This window comes from Trifolium pratense, linkage group LG5 (assembly GCF_020283565.1).
Source record: "Trifolium pratense cultivar HEN17-A07 linkage group LG5, ARS_RC_1.1, whole genome shotgun sequence".
NCBI classification, from domain to species: domain Eukaryota; kingdom Viridiplantae; phylum Streptophyta; class Magnoliopsida; order Fabales; family Fabaceae; genus Trifolium; species Trifolium pratense.
Window position 1 is genome coordinate 45301694 of NC_060063.1, and position 21774 is coordinate 45323467.

The following is a 21774-nucleotide window of genomic DNA, read 5'->3' on the forward strand; positions in this document are numbered from 1 at the left end:
AGGAGGAGACATAATATGCTTTTTTTTTTTTTTCTTTTTCTTTTTTAGAAATAATATAAAATCATTGATGTGACTTTATCCTAACAGCTTAACCTTTTGGGATAATCGATTATTTTACATAGTATCAGAGTTTCTATGACTAAGTGGTCTAGAGTTCGATTCCCGCTCCCCTCACATTCCAATTAAAAAGTGGGCTCTTGCGTGAGGGGCGTGTTGGAAATAATATAAAATCATTGATGTGACTCTATCCTAAGAACTTAACCTTTTGGGATAATCAGCTATTTGACACTTTGATATATCATTATATAAAAGAAAGAAAATGTTCTTAATTTGGTGCTAAAGTCTTGCCAACGAAATTGAAACGATCATGCGCATCCATTATGTAGTAGCTTATGTTTAGCATCAACTAGGCATTTCTTGATTACTGACTTAACTTTTGTTGTCAGCACCATCACTAAACTCTTTGACCTTAATCGCACAAGGTATACTCTTATAGTTTAAATTGTGTTTAAGGTATATTAGATTAGATATATAGGCATGTTCAACTCTATAATATATATTATAAGTTCAATTATATAGTTTTTCATTCAAGTTAAGTTAGAATGAGCCATAGTTACTTATTTAAGTATATATTGTTTTTCATTTGCTCAATTGAATAGTGTAAGAAAAGGAATACCAAGCAAAAACCACGAAAGAATAACAGCTTTTTTTTATAAATAAAAAACAATGTTTGTCACGGTTGAAACAATTGCAAAGTTTAAGGTGTTGTTTAGCCACGCTAAAAACCGTAGCCAAATTGTTTTTTAAAATTTCCCAACCACTGTTTGTCACGGTATAACCGTGGTTAATTTTCCAATAACCGTGGTTCTAAAAATGTTACCACACTTTATTTTGCCATGGCAAACACCAAGTTTAGCCGTGGCTAAATTTAGCAACGTCGGTATTAGCCACTACAAAAATTTACGTGATTAAATATTTTAGCCATGGTCTATGTCACTTTTAGTTACGGTTTTGACCGTGGCTAAATAGCATTTTTTTTTTGTAGTGGATGAATATTGAAGAAGAAAGATTTAGAAGAATTATTATTTTTTGATGAAAAGATGAAATCGCAGATAAATTCGCTGGATAATAGTTTTAGGAGAAATTCTATTTTCTTCTTGTTGGTGGTGTCTGCAAGCGAAGGAAAAAAAATAGTTTTTTTTTTATAAGCAATAAAATATTATATAAAAGGAAGTACTAAGGGTACTTCAACCAATATAAGAAAAAATTTTAAACGCCAAAACCAAGAAAACTGTTTAATGATATCCACAGAAATAGTGATTATGTGAGGTGAAGAAAAATGTTGACCATATGAGATAGATTACTTAAATAATATTTAAAAAGAAAATAATCACTGTACGACATGACACGGACTAACATTCTAGACTAATGACGTCTTCAATGAATTAGTTCCTAGTTTTTTTTTATGTCAAGGGTAAAGATGCATTCATTCTGTGGATTTGAAATTATTTACACCTCAACATGCAAGCATGTGGTATATATTTGAGCTTCCTCCTAATTTGTTCGGTTTCGCCTACTACTTGGTTTTTTTTCGAGGCTACCCATGTTTCTTTCACTCTTGAGCTTCTTCCTAATTTGTTCGGTTTCGCCTACTACTTGGTTCTTTCTCGAGGCAATGTGGGAAAAGGTGTAAGTTTTGGATGTGACTGCTACTTGGACAACATTTCAGGTGAAGCAAGATAAGTAAGGAGCTAAATTTGTTTCTAATTAATATTACATCTAGATGACTATGAACTTCCTGAAATCGATCCAACATGGGATAGTAAAAACTAGGAAAGTTTTAGGGATGGAGACCATAGAGATAGTGATAAGAATTCGACTGATTGACACTATTTCATGGTTTTCCTTCTCTTCTATTTGTAATTGGTAACCAGCTTGATCATTATCAGATTCTTTGTTGAGTATGACTCATATTAACCGATAAACATGTACTTTGTATATTGATATATTTTTTTGTTAGTTAAATGCTTTTTGATTTTCAAGTATCTCTTTTCAGATTTCTGAGCATTTATCAAGTAGTCATGAATCATGGACAAGTGAACATGATAATGTTCAATATGGATATGCATAATTATGAAGCTTCATACATGTTAGAAGGATTAAGGTTGCTTGACGTGGCAGGATTCATAAGCCGGTATGCCTAAACTAGTGAAAAGTCGTAATAGTATGCCCTTATTAAACTTCATTTCCAAGGTTTCATGGTTACTGAGTACCGAATTGTGCTAGCAAGATTACTGATACGGAAGGTTACATCATCTCTGAACTAACCTTCCATCATTGTATTTAATCATTCATTTTTTCTTTTGAAGAAGATTTAATCATTCATTTGAACACTACTAAAATTATTCACTGTATTTTTTTTTTTTTGGCACACAACACAACACAGGCTGAAATGTCTAAATGATACATTGATTTAACAATTTATAGTAATTAACTTTGATATTTTCTTGTAAAAGTTGAACAATTTATAGTAAAAACAAACTTGATGTAAAAAAATTGAGAGCAAAAAGAGGACAGGAAAGGAAAAAACAAATATAAGTCTAGTACCAATATCTTATACAACTTACAATCATATATAAGTGTCTAGTACCAATTAATATCTTATACCTGTATTATGTAACATGTGCATCAGATGCATATACTAACATTTAGTCCTCATGTTATGCACACTATTTGTTTGTTAAAATGCCCCACATGACCAATTTTATTTTTTGTTAAAGCTTTCTATTCAGGATGTAAATCCATATACGTTTTGTTAATTCATGAGTGGAGGCTCTAAAACAGAACACTTAAATGATGAAATCCAATTCTAGACTGTTATGGTTGATTGCAATATTGAATAAGATCAATGACAATGAGGTTTGATACAGATAACAGATTTCACAAAGATGAATGGGAAGAGAAGAAGAACACAAGGATTATTGAGCTTCGGAGCAATTGATCAACATCCTCATTGATGTAGCTTTCTATCCAATGATCAAATAATTACTGGTATGTTTCAATATGTATACCTAAGATTGACATTATCATTATCATTATACATAACAGGACTTGTAATGGTCTTAATAGCTAATTAACATGATAATCTTAGGAGACTTGTTTGCTGGTCAAACGATTATGGATACCCCCTGCAATTTTTACTTATATTTCGGGCCATCCCTATCCTGTTCAAAATAGGCACGGCCAAAATTTGACCCACATATCATTGAGTTTATTGAGTCTAAGATCGAATTAATGTTTAAAAAATATAAACGGGCTAGTCAAAATGAAGGAAGGGTTAGGGGAAACAATTATCCAGAAAAATAAAATTCTAAATGAACTCATATATTATTAACCACAATCATAAAGTAAAGTAAAATGTCCTAATAGCTAGATTCTAGCTTGTTCTGTCTGTCCATTATACATTTTTACAGAATATGCCAAATACAAAATTGACCAAACCTGTCCTATGCCCGAAATCTTAAATTTACAGGACAGCCAATGTGAAAGCTTGTCACCTGTCCTGTGTTTTAAGTGTCGCAGCCGAACTTGTTCATCATTTCTCTGAGAATATGTCGCTTGTTGCTCATGGGACTGTTTGAATAAGAGTCGGATGCATATATCAGTTAATAAGATAGTATCATCACAAGGCATCAAGTCTATTTTACTGCAAATAAAATTATTATGTTTTATCACTTGATGCCAGAACTGACCCTCGAACCAGATTAAACTGGTGGTGAAAGCCTAAAAAAATATATATTGTGTTTTGTGGATGCATGTTGTCTGGATCATACTATTATAGAGTCAGCTGCAAATTCTATTTACTCTCATATAATACCAAAAAACTTGATATTCATGACAATTTAATCAGAACATTAATGATAATAAGAACATCAATGAAATATCATTTTTTAAAAAAATATAAAATCTAGCTTATAATTAAACAATGCCGTAATGAATTTTGATGAGAAAAGTGCTAAAATCATGGTACAAAAATATTTGAAGTTTTAACTTAAATGAGGGTATAAAAAAGAAAAGTACCGGGAAGATAATTACCTCAAATCCTATGTTCTAGAATGGGCGGAGATCCAAATTAAGATGCCTAACTCAACAGTTCCAAAGATGTTCATCTTCTTCTTCTTGTGATTCAAAAACGGTTGAAAGTATCCAGCGAAACCCACACTCTTTTATGCCTACTTCATCATGTAAAGTTTCATCAATAATGAGCCCAATATTTCAAGAGTTTCAAAGATGTCTTTCTTGGATGAATTCTTTCTTCTTCTTCTTCTTCTTCTTCTTCTTCTTCTTCTTCTTCTTCTTCTTCTTCTTGGGATTCAAAAACTGTGGAAAACTCTGCTGCTTCTTTATATATCCAGCGAAACCCACACTCTTTTATCGCTACTTCATCCTCCAAAGTTCCATCATGTAAATTTTCATCAATAAAGAATCTAAATGCAAGCTTTGAACTGTAACTGGTGTTGTTCACATCATTAATGGCTTTTATTTCTTCATTGATTTTCTTGCAACTTACTGGATCATACCATAAAACCACATGATCTGACATCAAGTGGAGTAAAGGACTGTAATTTAATTCATGAATGAACGAGTTGGATCTTGTGAAACTTGTTATATAGATCCTTTCACCTGAACTATATTCCAAGTAGCACTCACATCCAAAATTTACACTTTTTTTCATATGGCCCTGAGAAAGAACGAAATAGTAGGCAAAACCCAACAAATTAGGAGGAAGCTCGAGAGTGAAAGAAACTTGTGTAGAACGGTAATGGAACCAATATTCTCTGCCAGGCATATCAGGTAACAAGTACCCAATAATATCATCTTCATCATTTGCTGGCTTTAGTCTTGCTACAAGTTCAATCCCATCAATAGCATCTTCCAAAACTGTTTGATATGAATGTAGATCCAATTTTTTGCAGTTAATGAGCACAGTAAAACAAGGATTGGGTTTGATACATGCTTCACTCATTGAACTCGACACTTTCTCAAGAGATTCACAATTCAAGACAATGAAAAATGGAATGAACTGTGAAAGCGCTGGAATAGATTGAAGCTTTTTACAATCGCGAACATTAAGTTGATTGAGTTGGGGGAGATACTTAATGTTTTCGGGTAAGCTTGTAATGGCAATATCCATTAGCATTAAAGACTCTAAAGACTTTAGTAAGAAGATATTGTCTGGAATTTCAGACAAGGTAGGAATATCAGTAAGGTATAAATGTTTTACACTGATGAAGGCAGGACTAGAAAATACTTTATGTAAACTGATGGAAAGGTCATGTTCACAATTCGTTGGACTCCCGAGGTAAATATGATCGGCAAAGTTTTCCGGAAGATCCACAAGACATTCAATTATAGGAAAGTAAAAAATATCAAGATTTTTTTTATTCAATAATGATGATGGAAGTTCATTCCCACCCCACTCTGATATACCCAAACGCAAACGATCAAAGGAAGTAAATGTGACTGAGAACTCTTGGAGATTGATACATTCCATAGCATATAACTCAGTGAGGGTTGGTGAACAAGTGTTACTTGAAAGGCTCTTAAGTGATGTACATCCCATCACCTTTAAAGTTATCAGCTTTTGGAGAAAGAAAATTGAAGAATCAACTTCAGGCAAACTTTTGCAGTAATTAAATGTTACAAGTTTTAGATTTGGGGAGCCAGACACATTTGGACACTCTATCAACTTGTTGGAGCCAGTGAGGTTAAGTGTCTCCAAATTTGGCAAACTCTGTAACAATATACAGTTGGCCAAACAAGTTAATTAGTACATTTTCATAAATCCAATAGATTTCACAAATCAGTTGTTGGTAAGCATCTAACAAAGTTTTGGGTTTGGTTTAATTGTACCAATAAAAAAAACTTTGGATCTGTTCATCTAAAATAAACAATTCATTTTATGATATAAAGTGAATAATATATCAACTCTATTGACTAACAAATTAAATGTAGTTATCGTAGATACACTATTACGAGTTTCTTAAAATATTAATTATTGTGTATAAAAAAAAATTATTGATTTTCTAACTTTAGAATTTTTTATTTTTATTTTATAAAATTGGAAAGCATGACATCATAGTAAGTTATCGAAATCCCAACTATGTTGGCACCTCAATGCACTACTACTCCTCTACCATCTCACCAAAAGTATTATTAAAATGAATAATAAAATATAAGGTGGGGGGCATAAACCAAACCCACCAAAACAAGATTAACGAAAACGATAATTAGGTAAATCAACTCTATCTTTGAAAAAACTCTCTCTAAAGCAACTTGGTAATTGATCTCACCAAACTAACTCATCAATATAAAAACCTACATTGACTAATTTGTCTGCACAAATATTCACTTTAATTAGAAGATGTCTCAAACTTTATTGGAAATGAATTGAAATTTTTATAAAATTCCATGGATTATTATATGAAAAATTTTAGCATGCGGCTTTTATCTATTGCAAGGGCGCATCTTAAAAAAGTCAAAGGTAAACAAAAATAAAAAAAATAGACCTTATGCATTTATCTTTTCATTATTGTTTGTTCGCGGTAGGGAATTTTGGTTTTTTGGGCGGTGTTTGTTCACTGCAGTTTCAAGTGAGGTGTAGGAATTAGTGTCCGAGGGCAACTTTTTGGGTTGGGATTAGAGTTGGTGTTTTCCATGGTGGTCATGAGACTATGTGGTGTCTTTGTGTTTACACTATTAGGAGGTGGACCTCGATTGGATAGTTTTTTATTTTGTGTTTAATTTCAGTGTTCCGCATATATACGATGTCTCTTTTATGTAATTTCTTTTTAATCAGTCTCTGTTCGTCTTGAGCAAAGATCTGGTTAATTAATAATATATTTTCCATTAAAAAAAATGTTAAGGAAATTTCTTTAGTACACCTGTATTGTTTCTTATGGGTAATTTGAACGCAAAATCATTTTAGAATATAATATATTTATAGGCAAACAAAATTATGTAACCCTAAAAAAAATTTATATATGAAAATTCATAAATATTGTTGAAATATGCCTTGAAGTCACAGTTACAATAAGTCAAGCAAATTTGGTGTGAATCTGCATGTTGCACTAGGCACAGAGGAAGCTGCGTTAGGCGCAGACTTGTTTCTGTTTTCAGGAGTCAGGTTCTGCCTATATGGTATGGCTATGGAGCCCTTTAGTTATGTTTCAATTTTGGCCAAAAAAGTGCAAAACTTGAAAGATCTTCAGGGAGGCAATTGAAAGCAACATGTGATCAGACTTGGTAACTTATATGACTGCTAGAGGTAGTTTGATACAAAGAGGGTTTGATGTTGTAGCTTGTGGAACTGCCTAACATTCTAGGGTTGGTTTGGAGGCAAACAATACTTCTAGAGGACGGACTGCGCGAGGTGCAGGGAGGGCTGCGCGAGCCGTAGACGCCTAATGCAGTTTTGCTTTTTGATAGATTTTGTGGAAACATTAGTTTCTTAGAGGGCACTCTGACTTGAATTTGTTTCTAATATTTAGGCATATATTCCTCTTGTTATTAGTTGTCGTTGTATTGCTCTACATATCAAGTTTCGTATTAGTGTGATTTTTCGACGAATTCACAACAAATGTTAAAGAGCCTTATTAAAAAAAAATTAAAAATAGTAGTATAATATAATAAATAAATTCATGGAATGTGCATACCATTTCTCCATTCCAAAGTTTCTCTACACGACTGTTTTGCATGGAAAGCTCCACTAGCATTTCAGCACAAAAGGTTGGAGGCAAAGACTTCCATGGATATCCATCCCACAAAAAATATCTCAAATTTTCTGGCAATAATTCAAGACCATGTGGAAGACTTACAGATTTAATCTCCTTGTGGTCTCGAAAAACAAGTAACCTTAAGTTTACCATATTTTCAAATGCTTTGGGACTTAAGTTTATATTTGCATATTCAGTAGCATCAAAAAATATGGCTTCAACAATCTCAGTTCCCTGAAGAAAAAAATCTTAATGTTAGTATTTCTGTAGCAAGTTTCATTTTTAGTAAAGAAAACATATGTTTCGGAAGGCAAGTGAGGATATCATTTTCTTACTCTATTATTTTTCAAAACGTCACAAACTTCCTTAGGATCACATAATCTACTGCGTTGTCCGGGATTTTTAGGAGATTCTTCGCGAACAATTTGCTTTCCCACTTCTTGTATCAAGTCATGCATTTGTATGTAATTTTCAGAGTCAACTCTTATAAGAGCCTTGTCTACAAGATGTCTTATTCCTATATCTGCAAAGAAGCCACACTCATTTAATATTTTTGTCACCCAATCCCGTTTATAACCTTTCAAAATGCATGCGATGTCCAAGAATATGTTTTTCTCTTTCTCGTCCAATTCATTATAACTCCATCTCAATATCTTATCAATTTTTCCATTGGGAATTTCCTTCAGTTTAGCTAGAGCACAATTCCATTCTATTTCACTTTTATCACGAAGAAGTGACCCTAATACTATCAGAGCTAAAGGGTTGCCTTTGGCATAATCAATTGCTCTTTCCGAGAGCTTCTCATATACCTCCTTAGGTAAGACTTTGTTAAAAGCATTCAACCTAAAAAGTTGGAGAGAGTTTCGGGAATTCATCTTCTTAACTTGATGAATTTTTTCAATTCCTCCACTTATCAGAACATGCTTATCCCTTGTTGTCACAATGACAGTGCTACCAACTCCTAGCCAACCTTGTCCCACTCCAATCAAGTTTTGCAGAAGTTCTAAAGTATTTACATCATCTAGTACAATAAAAGATTTCATTCGTTTGAGTCTTCTAATGATCATAGATGGTATTACTTTAGAAGTGTCGATGTCAAAATCTTTCTTTAGCAACTTTGAAAGAAGTTTGTTGCATGTATAGTTAATTCCATGCATTTTTGAAACTTCTGTCACATTTTCTAAGAAGCAACTACCTTCATACTGAAAAGATACTTTGTGAAAGATAGCAGCAGCAAGTGTTGTCTTACCTATGCCCCCCATGCCCCAAAGTCCAATTATTTGAATTTCTGTTGAATCAATTTTTTTCATTAAAGCTTGAATGCTCCAATAGTTTTCATCCGATATGAAATTACATGTAAGATCATTTGTGTTGTTGTAGTTTAACTTTCTCAATACAACTCTGGTAATATCTTCAATCAAGGCAGATTCGGTCCTAACATATGTAAAAAAATATAAAATAATTAATACATATATATGAAGGTTATGGTTGCAGGACATTCATAATTTTGATCGTATATGTTGATGATGTAAAGAAGTTTCTCTATAATAAATTTGAAATGAAAGATATGAGTGAGACATCTTATGTGATAGGAATAAAAATATTCCGTAACTGATTAAGAAGAAAGGGGCATCAAAATGCAATGTCCCATTTTGTCTCGAAAATGCTATATATCATTAAAGTATTGGAGAGATTCAAAATGAAAAATTACTCAACATGGATAGTTCCTATTAAGAAGAAAGGGGCATCAAAATGCAATGTCCCATTTGGAACAAAAGGAATTGAGTATTATGAATTTATCATTGAAACGTTGCAAATAATTAATTTCTTGGGTACTTACAAGACACTAAAGGTGGGATTGGTTCCCTTGGATTAGTCAGTATTAGGGCCGGATACAAAGTTTTCAAAAAAAAAAAAAAAGACACCGTTCCTAGGTCCATGCTCACGTAGAGAAAATCATATCACCTTGAGGTGGATGGCTATTTGGATATTTAAATTTAAAAAGATATGTGTGGACTCTAAGAATTTCAAATGTTGACCCGTTCTCTAGTGTGTTGGGTGGGGGAATTTTTTGAGGTAAAGTAATGTTTTGAGGGAATTCAAATAATTTGAGGTGAATTCCATCGTTTCGATGAAAATTTGAAGAATTTTCAAAATGATGGAAATTTATGAAGTATTTTGTTCAAGTTAAATTTAGAGAATTTCAAAATGACACCTAAAACCAAAGAATTTGAAATTCCTTCTTCTCTACAAACTTTTAAAAATTACTAATTGATTGAAAAACCTAAAATTAGCCGAAAAACCTAAAATGGACGATAAACGTTAAAATTGCCCGAAAATAAACTATAAACCCTAAAATCGGCCAAATTCCCAAAAATCGACTATAAACCCTAAAATCGGCCGAAAACCCAAAAATTCGTCCGAAAAACCTAAAATCGACCGAAAACCCATTTTTTGGGTTTTTGGCTGATTTTTGGAGTTTCAAGTCGATTTTAGGTTTTCGACAGATTTTTTGGGTTTCCGGCTGATTTTCTGAGTTTCAGGTCGTTTTTGGGTTTTGATGACAGCAGAAGCAAGAAAAGTGGAAAAAGCAGCACAAAAGGACAAAAATGTAATAAGACAACGCAACCATCGTACCCACGATGAGTTTCAGTGTGGCGCGATGAGAAGGCAGTTAAATTGAAGAAAATCTGCAGAAAATTTTTTCCATCGTGGCACGATGGCTTGTCATCGTGGCACGATGATGACTTGAAAAACACGCAGAAAATCCTGAAGAAATCTTTCATCGCACCACGATAGGATCCATCGTGACCACGATGAGGCGAAAATACACACCATCGTCGCCACGATGGGTGCGATGGATGTGCAGAAAAAGCTCAAACTCAGCTAAAAACTATAAATAGAGCATATTTCCTCCACTATTATTCATTCCAAAATATTTAAAGACATTGAATATTCACACTAGAGTAGGAGAACTCTAAGGAGGAGGAAAGGAGGCCATGGAACTCCAAGGCTAATAAGGTTCTTTTATTTCTGCTTTTGTAATTTCTTTTTCCTAGGTTAGGTGGAGTCGAGGAACTCCCTTACGAATGCTTGGTTTGTAATTTATACAATTTGGGTATATATAATTCAATTGCTTTTTTATTGCAAACTCTTTTATCGTCTGGTTTTACATTTATTTTAATATTGATCACATTAGAATAAAATTTAAGGACCTAGTGAATATCGCATAGGAAACGAAGATAGTAATCCCGAACGAAGGACGGTATGTTAGGGCCAACATAAGACCATTAAATTCAGTATATGAGGTCTTAGTATAAGATTAGAATGCATGATAACTTCTACCTTACAGAGTTGCTTCTGGATAAGTAACTAGTTTTAGGCACATGTGACAGCTTATGACACACGGAGTCACCGAGGTAATGATACCAAAGTTTAAACGAAAAAGTGAAACTTTTCGGCGATGATGCTTAAATAGAGCATGGATAACCTTTAACTAGGCTATGTATAGCTTGTAATAGAAATATGAACAGATATTGCTTCAAACCTATTTTCAACAGTCTAAATCCTAATAGAGGGAAAGAATTGAACAACCAAGCAGGAGTAAAGGAGGGATCCGACCACACTTAACCACCATGTGTGGTCACACACAGACCCTTTATATTTTCAGTCATTTAATTTCAGTCTTTACTTTCCTGCATTTTACTAATTATCCGCAAAGATACCTTTCAAAACAAATAAAGCGAAGACAACTACGATATTCCTAAGCGAAACTAGTAACCTTGGCACAATCCCTGCGGAGAACGATAAACTTACTACTTTATTACTTGGTAGCGATTCTGTGCACTTACAGAACCACCGTCAGGTTTACGGTTAATTTTAGATTTTCGGCTGCTTTTGTTGGGTTTATGGTCAATTTTATTAAGATAAATAAAATTAAGTGAAAAAAATTTAATTACATTATCCAAATAAAGAATTTTACAATTGATGAAATTTCACCACTTTATCCAAACAATGAAATTTAAAAATCGAGAAAATTCAATTGAATCAATTGAATTGCCTAGTATTTAAAATCCGTTGACACTTGTGAATTCAATTAAAGTTATATTTCACTCCGGTTAGCACAATGCACAAATAAAAGACATGAAAGACATGAAAGTCACAAATTAGAGTATCCTTTAAAATTGTTTGAATTGAGTTGATTTGTGATACACATGGAAGGAATCAAGTTGCTAGATAATGGTTTAGTGAGAATGATAATATCAAGATACTTAAAAATGTAATTTTGATTGCATTAACTAGTATAATACCCGTGCGTATGCACGAGTCGCGGTGTTGCCGCGATCGTTTTTATTATAGGATGAATATTATATATTATGAAATTAGTTGCGTTATAAAATTAACCTGCATATAATAGTTAATAACATGTTCCTCATGTATAGTAGTTATTTAAATATTTAATCGGCAACAACTTATTCTTCGTGTATAATGGTTAAAATAAATTTTTTATCAACAACAACTTTTTCATTGTGTATAATAATTAAGTTAAATTTTTCATAAACAACAATTCAGTCATCCTGTATAATAGTTACATTATAAATATAATAAAAAAAAAGTTACATTAGTAAAAAACGTGCGTGTAATAGTAAATTAAAAAATTTAATCAACAACAACTTATTCCTTGTGTATATTTAGTAGTTATTTAAAATTTTCATTAACAATAATTTGTTTTTCCGTGTATAATAGTTAATTTAAATTTTTATCAACAACATTTTATCCCGTATATAATAATTATGTTTTTTTTTAAAAAAACTATTGACGACGAATTGTCATGTATGTAGAGTAGTTATTTCAAAAATATTATGAGCGATATTTCTTCTAGTATATATTAGTTATTCATATTTAATTCATTGCTCTATACAAAAATTAACCTTTTGCAAGATAAACATGATCACCGAAAACAAAATCAAAATTTTTAAGTGCAAAAATATAAAAATTCATATTTAGTTTATTCCTTTTTAAAATAAGTTAAACTTTTGGCTAGAGACATTTTTATAATGTACTAAACATGATCATGATAAAAATTAAAAAATTTGAATGGTAGACTTGACTTACATGAGTTGATTTAAAAGCATCGACGAAAGAAAAATATTTGGGAGACCAAAATTTATTGAAATTTTTTATAGAGACTAAAAATAAAATTTAAGATATTTACAGGGATAAAAAAATATTTGATATATATGTGATAGAGCATGTACATAAATATAATAATATTAAATTATAATTATATGTATAATATTATAGAGATGATTATATGTGATGATATTAAGTTTTTCTTTTAGGAATGATAATATTAAGTTGCAATAGTAAAGGTGTGAGGTGTGGCTCAATAATAGTGATAGAAGGGATAGAATTGAACTTTCAATAGTATGTTCTTTTAATAGATTTACATGAAGACACATATTAACTTTCTCCTTTAATTTATTGTAGATAAAAAATGGATAAAATGATATCATAAATGATTAAAAATATTACATGAAGACAACAATGAAATGAAAGTTATTAGTCGTGAAAATAATTACCTGTAATTGGTAGAATGAAAACCAGATAAATTAGCCACTTGAAAAAGAGCATTCTTCCAATTTTGCATCATCTTATCATCATTATTGCCATGCTTCTTGTGTTTTGCCAACGCACTGCCGTAACTCCCAGTTTGTTTCCTTACATGTGAAGGGTCAACTTGGTAGAACACAGGAACAACAATTTGTCCATTTTTGTGGCACTCCATTATTTCAACGAGTTCATTCAAACACCATGTTGAAGTTGCATAGTTCTCTGAAAAGACAACAAGAAACAGAGTGGAATCTTGAATTGCTTTCACAAGTTCTGCCCAAACTTCATCTCCTTTTTGGATCCTGTAGTCTATGTAGGTATGCAAATGGTCTCCGCACAAAGCAGTGTAAAGATGGCTGGTGAAACCGGCGCGAGTGTCATCACCTCTAAAGCTGATGAAAACATCATAGTTTTTCAGATCTACTGTAGTCACATCTTGAGAGGATGAAGAAGCCATGGAATGGTGTCTTTTTGTTTGTATTTTATTTTTTGATAAGAGAATGGTATCTGTTTTTGGTTCATTGATTGCTGGATATAAATAATATGAAGCACTAGTGTACTCCCTCCGATAACTAATACTCCCTCGTCCCAATTTGATTGATACAGTTGACTGTTTCACGCATGTCGATACATAACTTTAACTATTAATATTTTTAATTGTATAATAGTAAAAATTATAAAAATTTGATATTTTGACAATACTCATCAAAATGAATCAAAGAACATCTTATATGCTAATATTTATTTTTGTTTAGTAGTAGAAAAATAAGTTCAAAACAATATATGTAATTAATACACAACAGTCAACATGTGTCGATCAAATTGGGAGGTAGTATAAGAAAACTTTCACTTTTTATACATTGAAACATTGATGTATCTAGACTATATCATAGACTAAATACATTAATGTTTGAATGTAAGATAAATATTTTTTTATATTAAGGACCAAGTAGTATTGTTTAGGTATGTGGACCCTTTTTGATCTAATACCTCCATTTTTTTATATTAAGGACCAAGTAGTATTGTTTAGGTGATTGACTCAGCTGCATTTTTGGACCCATTATGGCAAATTGGAATGAAAACCATTGACTCCGTCGTTTACTTTTGGATACCATTGACTCTGTCGTTTACTTTTGGATACCATTGACTCTTTTTATTTTCATTTCTTTTTAGGGAGCGTTTGTTTCAAGGTTGTTAATTTTACTCCTAGGAATCATATTCCCAGGAAATAATAATGGGAACTTTATTCCCAGGTATTTTAAAAAAAGAATGTTTGGTTCATATTAACTAAATTCCTAGGAATTATTGATAAAAGTGGGTAAAAGAGAAGTTATTGAAAGTTATTTAAAATGTATTCCCATTTTCATGGGAACTTTTATTTCCCACCCATTTCCTTGGGAATAAAATCATGGGAATAAGAGAAGTTATTGGAAGTTATTTTATTCTAAGGAAACTTCATATCCAGAAATAATTTCATGTCAACCTTGTAACAAACATGGGTATATTTATTTCAACCCATATATTTCCAGGAATATTATTCCTAACCTTGTAACAAACACCCCCTTACAAAAAAGATAGGTTATTTTACTAGAAGAGTACGTTGACAAATCGAAGTGTTTTCATACATTTTTGTTTTCATACACAAAAGTAGATACCTACATCTATAATAAATTCACCGTAGTGAACATTGCTATCTTGTCAAAAAAAAAATTCAAAAAAATTAATATACAAAAGAATCTAATAAGTTTTTAAAGGTAAATATAATATTATTAATAACCAGGTCTCTGCACAAGATGAACAGAAACCGGTAAAATATGAACCGCAAAAACAAAGGTGTTCACTACTAGAAAATTCGCTTTTAGAGACCGATTTAGCGACTGAATTATTTCGGTCACTATAGAGACCGAATTAGAGACCAAATTTCGACTGTCAAAGTAAAAAAACAAATCGGTCGCTAAATCGGTCGCTAAGTAATTATAGAGACCGAATTAGAGACTGATAATTAGCGACCAATATTTCAGTCGCTATTAGAGACCGAATTAGAGACCAAAATTTCAGACTTCAAAGTCAAAAAATATTCGGTCGCTAAATTGGTCGCTAAGTGATTGTATAGAGACCGAATTGGAGACCGATTAGTTTTAGCGACAGGAGATCTGACGCAAATGTTTTTTTTTTTACAAGTTTCTAAAAATTTACAAATCACTAAAAAAAAAATCAAATATTATCGTTATAAGAAGAAAAAAACCAATCCCTCTAATTGCATTAGTTACATATACCACAAAAAACCCTTAATCCTTCTTCTAAGTACTCACTATGTTCTCCCTCATCTCATCTCATAACCGTAAATACCCTTTTCAATCCTTTCATTCATTCTTCTTCTTTTTCTCGATTATGAATCAATTCCCTAAAACCCTCAAATCAAAATCTCAAAAACGTATTCTTTCGATTCTGAATGTTCGCCGATTTGAATCTCTCTAGGGATGAAGGCCAACAACATGTTATACAGTGGTGGATGCGATTTTGGAGATGAAGGATGTGGAACAGGGTCGTGATGTGGTCACACGTTGATGGCTGTACCGGCGGTGGGAGAGGAAGGAACGACGGGATACATTGGGTCGATGCTGATTTTGTTTGGTAGTGCGACTGCGCTTTGAAGGTAAGTTTGCTGCTTCCTACATCTGCATATTTAAGTACTTGTGTATTTTTTTTCTTTGTTATTTTGCTTAAAACAGCTAGTAACATAGATGTAGATTCCAAGTGTTTTGGAACTGGTATATAGTTTGATTAAAATTTGTAAATCGGAAAATATGCGATAAACTTTGTATGCTTGATTGGTTTCTTGTAAAACAGAGTTTAATTATACATGTGAGATTTTGTTTTTTGCATAGTTATAGTTATTGTTGATAAATGCAAAGGCCCCCATTACATTGATGTTTTTAGATTAGTCAAATAATGCAATGACAGGGAGAGGCCAACCATGTTCGAAGTATATCAATTTTTAAGAGCTATTGATGGTAAGTACAATTTCACAACTGAGGATGAAATATTGGTACCTGAAAATATTGGTGATAATAACATGGAGGAACTTATTATTGATAGAGAAGGAAAATAGTAATTGTTGAGTATGTGTTAGGAAATCTGTAAAGAATTTATTCAAAAGTCTATGCTAAGATACCTTGTAGAGATGCAATGAGTAACTCAAGGCGTTGAAGAAATCATGTATCTAGTGAAGAAATCAAATGTGTATATCTATCATCAGTAGTAGCATATATCTTCAAATGTAACATCCATACAAAAAAATTGTCTAGAATAATTTAAATGGACATTAATCATTAGTACTGGATACAATAAAATTCCAGATAATTCTCGTTTGAACAAACAAAAAGAGGTCTCAATACAAACAACATTCAATACATAGGTCTAAGATGTTTAATACACAACTAAAACCACCATGCTTAGTTCCAATAACATCAAACTACGACAAAAAGAAAGGAACTGAATCAGTCATCATGTACTAAATTCGGCCATTACATCAGTCATCTGTTTTTTTCCTTACCTCTAACTTGCTCAACCTGCTTAACTGAAACAAAATGTGAGGGGTGAGACAATCACTTCATCTCAATGGTTCCATACTTCCATTTACCTAGAGAGTTAGCAACTAAGAAGAACAAACTAATAGTTGATTAGTTCATATCTATCATTACATTCATTCGCAATTCAGGTAACTTATAAATAAGTGTTTCACACAGTAATTATCTTGATTCATTTTATATAGATAAACTGAGTTGAACATACACTAGAATCTCCAATTGTTTTTTTATACATTATTATCATCAAAATTTCAGAGTAATTATCCTGAAACCACTTTTAGTAATTATTGATAGAGAAGGAAAATAGTAATTGTTGAGTATGTCTTAGGAAATCTGTAAAGAATTTATTCAAAAGTCTATGCTAAGATACCCTGTAGATGGACCAAGAAATTCAATTCTCTTTTTTTTGTTTGTTGAATAGAAATTTAATTTTGATTTTTTTTGACAAAAAATTCAATTTCAATTTTAATTATGTTTTTTCTTTCCTTTTTTCCTTCTGGTTCAATCTATGAATGATTGTATACTACTAGAAAATTCGCTTTTAGAGACCGATTTAGCGACCGAAATAATTCGGTCGCTATAGAGACCGAATTAGAGACCAATATTTTGAGCGTCAAATTAAAAAAAAAAATCAGTCGCTAAATCAGTCGCTATATAATTATAGAGACCGAATTGGAGACTGGTCTTTAGCGACCAGAAGTTCGGTCGCTATATCCGTCGCATATATATATATATATATATATATATATATATATATATATATATATTTTAGAAATCACTAAAAAAATTAATCAAATTATTATCTTTTAAAAAATAGAAAAGAAAAACAACAAATTAATCCAATATTATTATTAGTCAACACGTTTTCTCATTGTTTTCTTTTCAAATCAAAATTTCTCTTCAAACTTTTTCTCAGATAAATTGTCACTGCTTCACTGAACCCTAAATCAACTTTGCAAATATACCTCACTCATTGAACCCTAAATCAAATTTTCCACACCACCGCTTCACCTCTCTCTCGTACAACTCTTCTCTTCTTCTCCACGGGACACCGAACATCTCTTCTCTCCCTCTCTCTATGAGTTCCAAATCGTCCAATAATACTGTGTTGCTGAGGTTTTTCATCATCAAATCGTCCAAACCCACGGCTCCTCGATTCAAATCAGTTCCAACAAAGCTCCTTTTCTTCAAAGGTATTATTTCCGAATTCATACCTATAACTTCTTTTATCATCTCAACATCACTATTTCATTCACAAATTCATACCTATAACTTCATAGGTAAACGAGTTTTCTTAATTGGTTGAATTGAGATTTCGAATAATTGAATTGAACTCCCACCGAAATTGATTTTTTATTTATTTATTTTAGTATCTAAAATGGCCTTTAGAGGTGAATTTGTGTAATAATAATAGCAGTATTTGAAAATACCCTCATTGTTTTTTTTTTTTGTAAATTATAATTATGATAAACACAGTGTAAGTCTGTAAGTGCTTGGTAGAATTTACTTGGCTCAAAATAGAATGTAGTCGAAAAATTGGAACTTGAAATGAAAGAATCAGGGTTTTTGGTGTGAGTTGTCGACTCATATCTCAATGCGTTTAAGAAGGAAATGTTATAAAGTAATGCATGTTTGTAGTGTCAACAACTGGGGGACAAAAGAGTATGAATAAGTAGAGGTTGCCAAGCTGAGGAAGCAAAGAGTTTTTCTGTTGTTTATAGCAATGAGCAGAGAATTAAAGAAAATTATAATATTGTTGTTATGATTTGTAGGTGTTGATTTCAAGATCAAAAGACTCACCGTAGGTGGAAAACTATTAAAACTTACAATTTGGGACACAAGTATGTATATACTATAGTCAGATTAGATCTTTCAGTTCAAGAAGAAAAACCAAACTGAACCATTATAATAGTTCGGTAAAACTGTCAGTCACAATTCAGTTTATATGTTTTTATAACAGTACTGACCTACAAGGTAACAAAGTATGTAAAGATAGAGGGAATTATTGAACAGGTAATTTATACACAAGAGGGAATTATTGTACAAATATATACAATAAGAAGTTCTCTTACAAAGGTTTTTCTAATATTTGTCTCGATCAATTAGAATTTCGTAGATAGAGTACCAAATGTTCATATTGTTTTGCTCAAATTTCACGCATTTCATGCTCTTGAATTTAATATAATCAATCTAGGTACTCAATTGCTTTGCTCTTTGCATAGATTTTTGCAGGTAGATTGTATGTTTGAAATATCAATTGACTAATGGAGATAGCATCACTCATGTATCGAGTAGGTCTATAGACTATAGGTGTATCAATTAGCTTATTTTATGTTTATTAAGTTTCTAGTTTTTTATTTGAATGATTATTTTTGTGTGTATTGTGTTTATCCATTTCAGTTTTATCTTCTTCATGATTTGATTGATTCTTCATGGTTTTTACGATATTTGGTGTACTTGAAGAAAGGGAAGTTCGGCTGGAACCTCAAATCATACATCGTGCCATATTAGTCATGATGGTAGGCTCACTTTGAAGCACATATTTAAAAAATTCTTCTTTCATGAAATCATTGTAGTGTCTTGACCAACAGTATCTTTATTTTATCTTAGTCTATTCTTGTTTTTTAACCCAAAAATATAGATTAATATGTCATATATATTAGTATTAGTTGCACCCATTAATATCAAATTACAGGTTATGTATTTTGCAGTCCTTTGAGGAATAGGCTTAATAGGACTATAAGCATTCATTTTATTCTTTGACTTGCAGATTTTGAAGCCATGAATGAATTTGAATAATTTAGGGGAGCTAGTTTGTTGAGAGCTTTCTAAGTTCTATATCATATCTTACTTTTTACAGATTTCCTATTGTGTTTATCTTCATAAACTTCCAGAAGTTTTGTAAAAGTCTTCGGAATCAAGCATTGTTGTAAGCACTTTTAAGCAGGTATATATTCCTTGTTTCCATATTTTGGATGAATTTATAATTATTTGTGATTTCTCATGATCAATACATCATAGTGTATATAGGATGAAGACCTCGAGTTAACATTATGATGTGGACATTGCAGCAAGGAGGAAGTGGGTATGTTATCTTTCAAATATCTGTCTTTTAAACTGAATTCTAGATTTTCATATGCACCCTTGTAGAGTAAGAGATTTTAATTTTCACCTCTGAATTCTAGATTTTCATCGTGCCATATTTTCACCTCTGATTTTCATATGTACCTCGAAGTTTTGGATTCTGAAATACTGAAGTTGAGCCCTCACCTTATAGCAGATCTGTTAGATGTTTAGATCAATGCAGAAATAGATTTGTCACAAGTAACTTGGAAATCAGTTTTTTTAGAGCTAACTAGTTTAATATATCAGGGAAATTAATGATGAAGGAAAATGGAAGTCAATTCATTTTTTAGAGCTAACTAGCTAGTTTAATATATCAACGCATAGGCACTGCAGGTGCAGTGCATTTTTTTTTATCTCTTTTATTCAGTAGCATGTGATGGATTAGTTATGGTTTCCTGCATAACATGGCTCGGATTATGGAGCACAAATACTGATATAAAATATTTGTAAGCCATCTACACTAACTGTAGTAGCATCCATACTCCACAATTTTTGACTTCTAGTTATAATTCATATTCTTTGTTTTGTTATAGACGGAACTGAATGGCACTCCCCCCGCTCCTTCAGATTTGTTTGTTCACACACACCAACATCGCAAGAATAAACTTGAGTGTGGCAGATGATAATGATGTATGTCTGATGATGATGATCAAGTTCATGAAGATGATGTGGCAGATGATAAATTGATGATGATGATGATGATGATGATGATGATGATGATGATGATGATATGTCTGATGATGGTGTAGTAGTGTGGCTTACTTTAGTCTTGGTTATGTTTTGGTTGATTTGTAATACTTATTACTTAAATATAAATATATTATGTTCATATTGTTGTGTGCATAGTTTAATTGCTTGGTGTGTATGAAATAGTTTGAGATATTAAATTAGATTCAAAAATTGCTTTTCTAATAATTAAAAAAAATATATATATCATTAGTGACTGAAATAGAGACTGAATTTTTCACATAGCGTCGCTAATTCGGTCGCAACGAATTGAGAAATTAGTTTAAAATCGGTCACTAAATTAGTCGCTAAAATCAGTCACTAAATTAGTCTCTATAGCGTCGCAAAGCGCGTCGCAACCAGCGACACAAATTCAGTCTCTTTCGGTCTCTAAAATCGGTCACTATTTCGGTCTCTAAAATCGGTCACTACTTTGGTCGCTACCAAATCGGTCGCTGGGTTGGTCACAACGGAGTAGCGACCAGGGTCGTTGATACTGATTTTTTATGGTCGCAAAATCGGTCGCTAACGGATTTAGAGACCGATTTTGATGAAAATCGGTCTCTAAATCGGTCGCTAAAGCCGAGTTTTCTAGTAGTGGTTGTATATAAGCGAAAGACCAATGGAAATACCAAAACAACACTACCTAAAAGAGGATCACTTCTAATCCCATTCTTAGAATGACACTTTGTAGCTTCCAGACCACCAGAGAAGAAATCAATCCAACCAATAAAGATGTCATTAGACGCTAACTCCAGATCTCAAATCAAAAGTGATCGGCCCATTAATATCCAAAAAGCAGCTCCATGAGCCAAAAGTTGATGGGCAACAGTAGAAACAAAACCTAGGCAGATAAGTCTCGGCTCGCAGTCCGTCTCAAAACAGTCAACACCGACGCGGTCGAGATCAACCAGATACAAAAAAACCTCCAAATCTCAACAAAT

General features: G+C 32.2%; 1 protein-coding gene and 3 long non-coding RNA genes across 10 annotated transcripts; 2 read left to right on the forward strand and 2 right to left on the reverse strand.

The window, feature by feature from the left end:
• Nucleotides 1-1572: 1572 nt before the first annotated feature.
• LOC123884475 lies at nucleotides 1573-6005 on the forward strand. Its single transcript, XR_006800813.1, has 3 exons — nucleotides 1573-1743; nucleotides 2057-4854; nucleotides 4977-6005. It is a non-coding gene; the product is annotated as an uncharacterized LOC123884475 (long non-coding RNA).
• Nucleotides 4205-14001, reverse strand: LOC123884464 (disease resistance protein RPV1-like). 2 transcript variants are annotated; one of them, XM_045933559.1, is made up of 5 exons: nucleotides 13358-13906; nucleotides 8111-9209; nucleotides 7716-8009; nucleotides 4369-5794; nucleotides 4205-4338 (listed from the first exon to the last, which is right to left on the reverse strand). In XM_045933559.1, the coding sequence occupies exons 1-5, from the start codon at nucleotides 13843-13845 to the stop codon at nucleotides 4256-4258; spliced, it is 3390 nt and encodes a 1129-aa protein (XP_045789515.1). In that variant the 5' UTR covers nucleotides 13846-13906; the 3' UTR covers nucleotides 4205-4255. The 2 variants fall into 2 exon arrangements, with proteins under 2 accessions (XP_045789515.1, XP_045789514.1); XM_045933558.1 differs by having other exon boundaries at nucleotides 4256-5794; nucleotides 13358-14001.
• A 2687-nt stretch (nucleotides 14002-16688) lies between these two features.
• On the reverse strand, nucleotides 16689-17071 carry LOC123884476. Its single transcript, XR_006800814.1, has 2 exons — nucleotides 16945-17071; nucleotides 16689-16863 (listed from the first exon to the last, which is right to left on the reverse strand). It is a non-coding gene; the product is annotated as an uncharacterized LOC123884476 (long non-coding RNA).
• An 804-nt stretch (nucleotides 17072-17875) lies between these two features.
• On the forward strand, nucleotides 17876-20933 carry LOC123884471. Of its 6 annotated transcripts, none has more exons than XR_006800806.1 (6): nucleotides 17876-18171; nucleotides 18751-19054; nucleotides 19201-19497; nucleotides 19839-19925; nucleotides 20009-20063; nucleotides 20638-20933. It is a non-coding gene; the product is annotated as an uncharacterized LOC123884471 (long non-coding RNA). The 6 variants fall into 6 exon arrangements; XR_006800808.1 differs by having other exon boundaries at nucleotides 19211-19497; XR_006800803.1 differs by having other exon boundaries at nucleotides 18751-19497.
• The last annotated feature ends 841 nt before the right edge of the window (nucleotides 20934-21774 follow it).

Bases quoted from the DNA above. Each gene is read 5' to 3' on its own strand.
- LOC123884464 (XM_045933558.1), bottom strand. From the start codon at position 13,845: ATGGCTTCTTCATCCTCTCAAGATGTGACTACAGTAGATCTGAAAAAC. The intron at 9,210-13,357 runs GTAATTATTTTC...TACATATGTTAG, and splicing joins TTTCATTCTACCAATTACAG to GACCGAATCTGCCTTGATTG. The intron at 8,010-8,110 runs GTAAGAAAATGA...TTTTTTCTTCAG, and splicing joins ACGTTTTGAAAAATAATAGA to GGAACTGAGATTGTTGAAGC.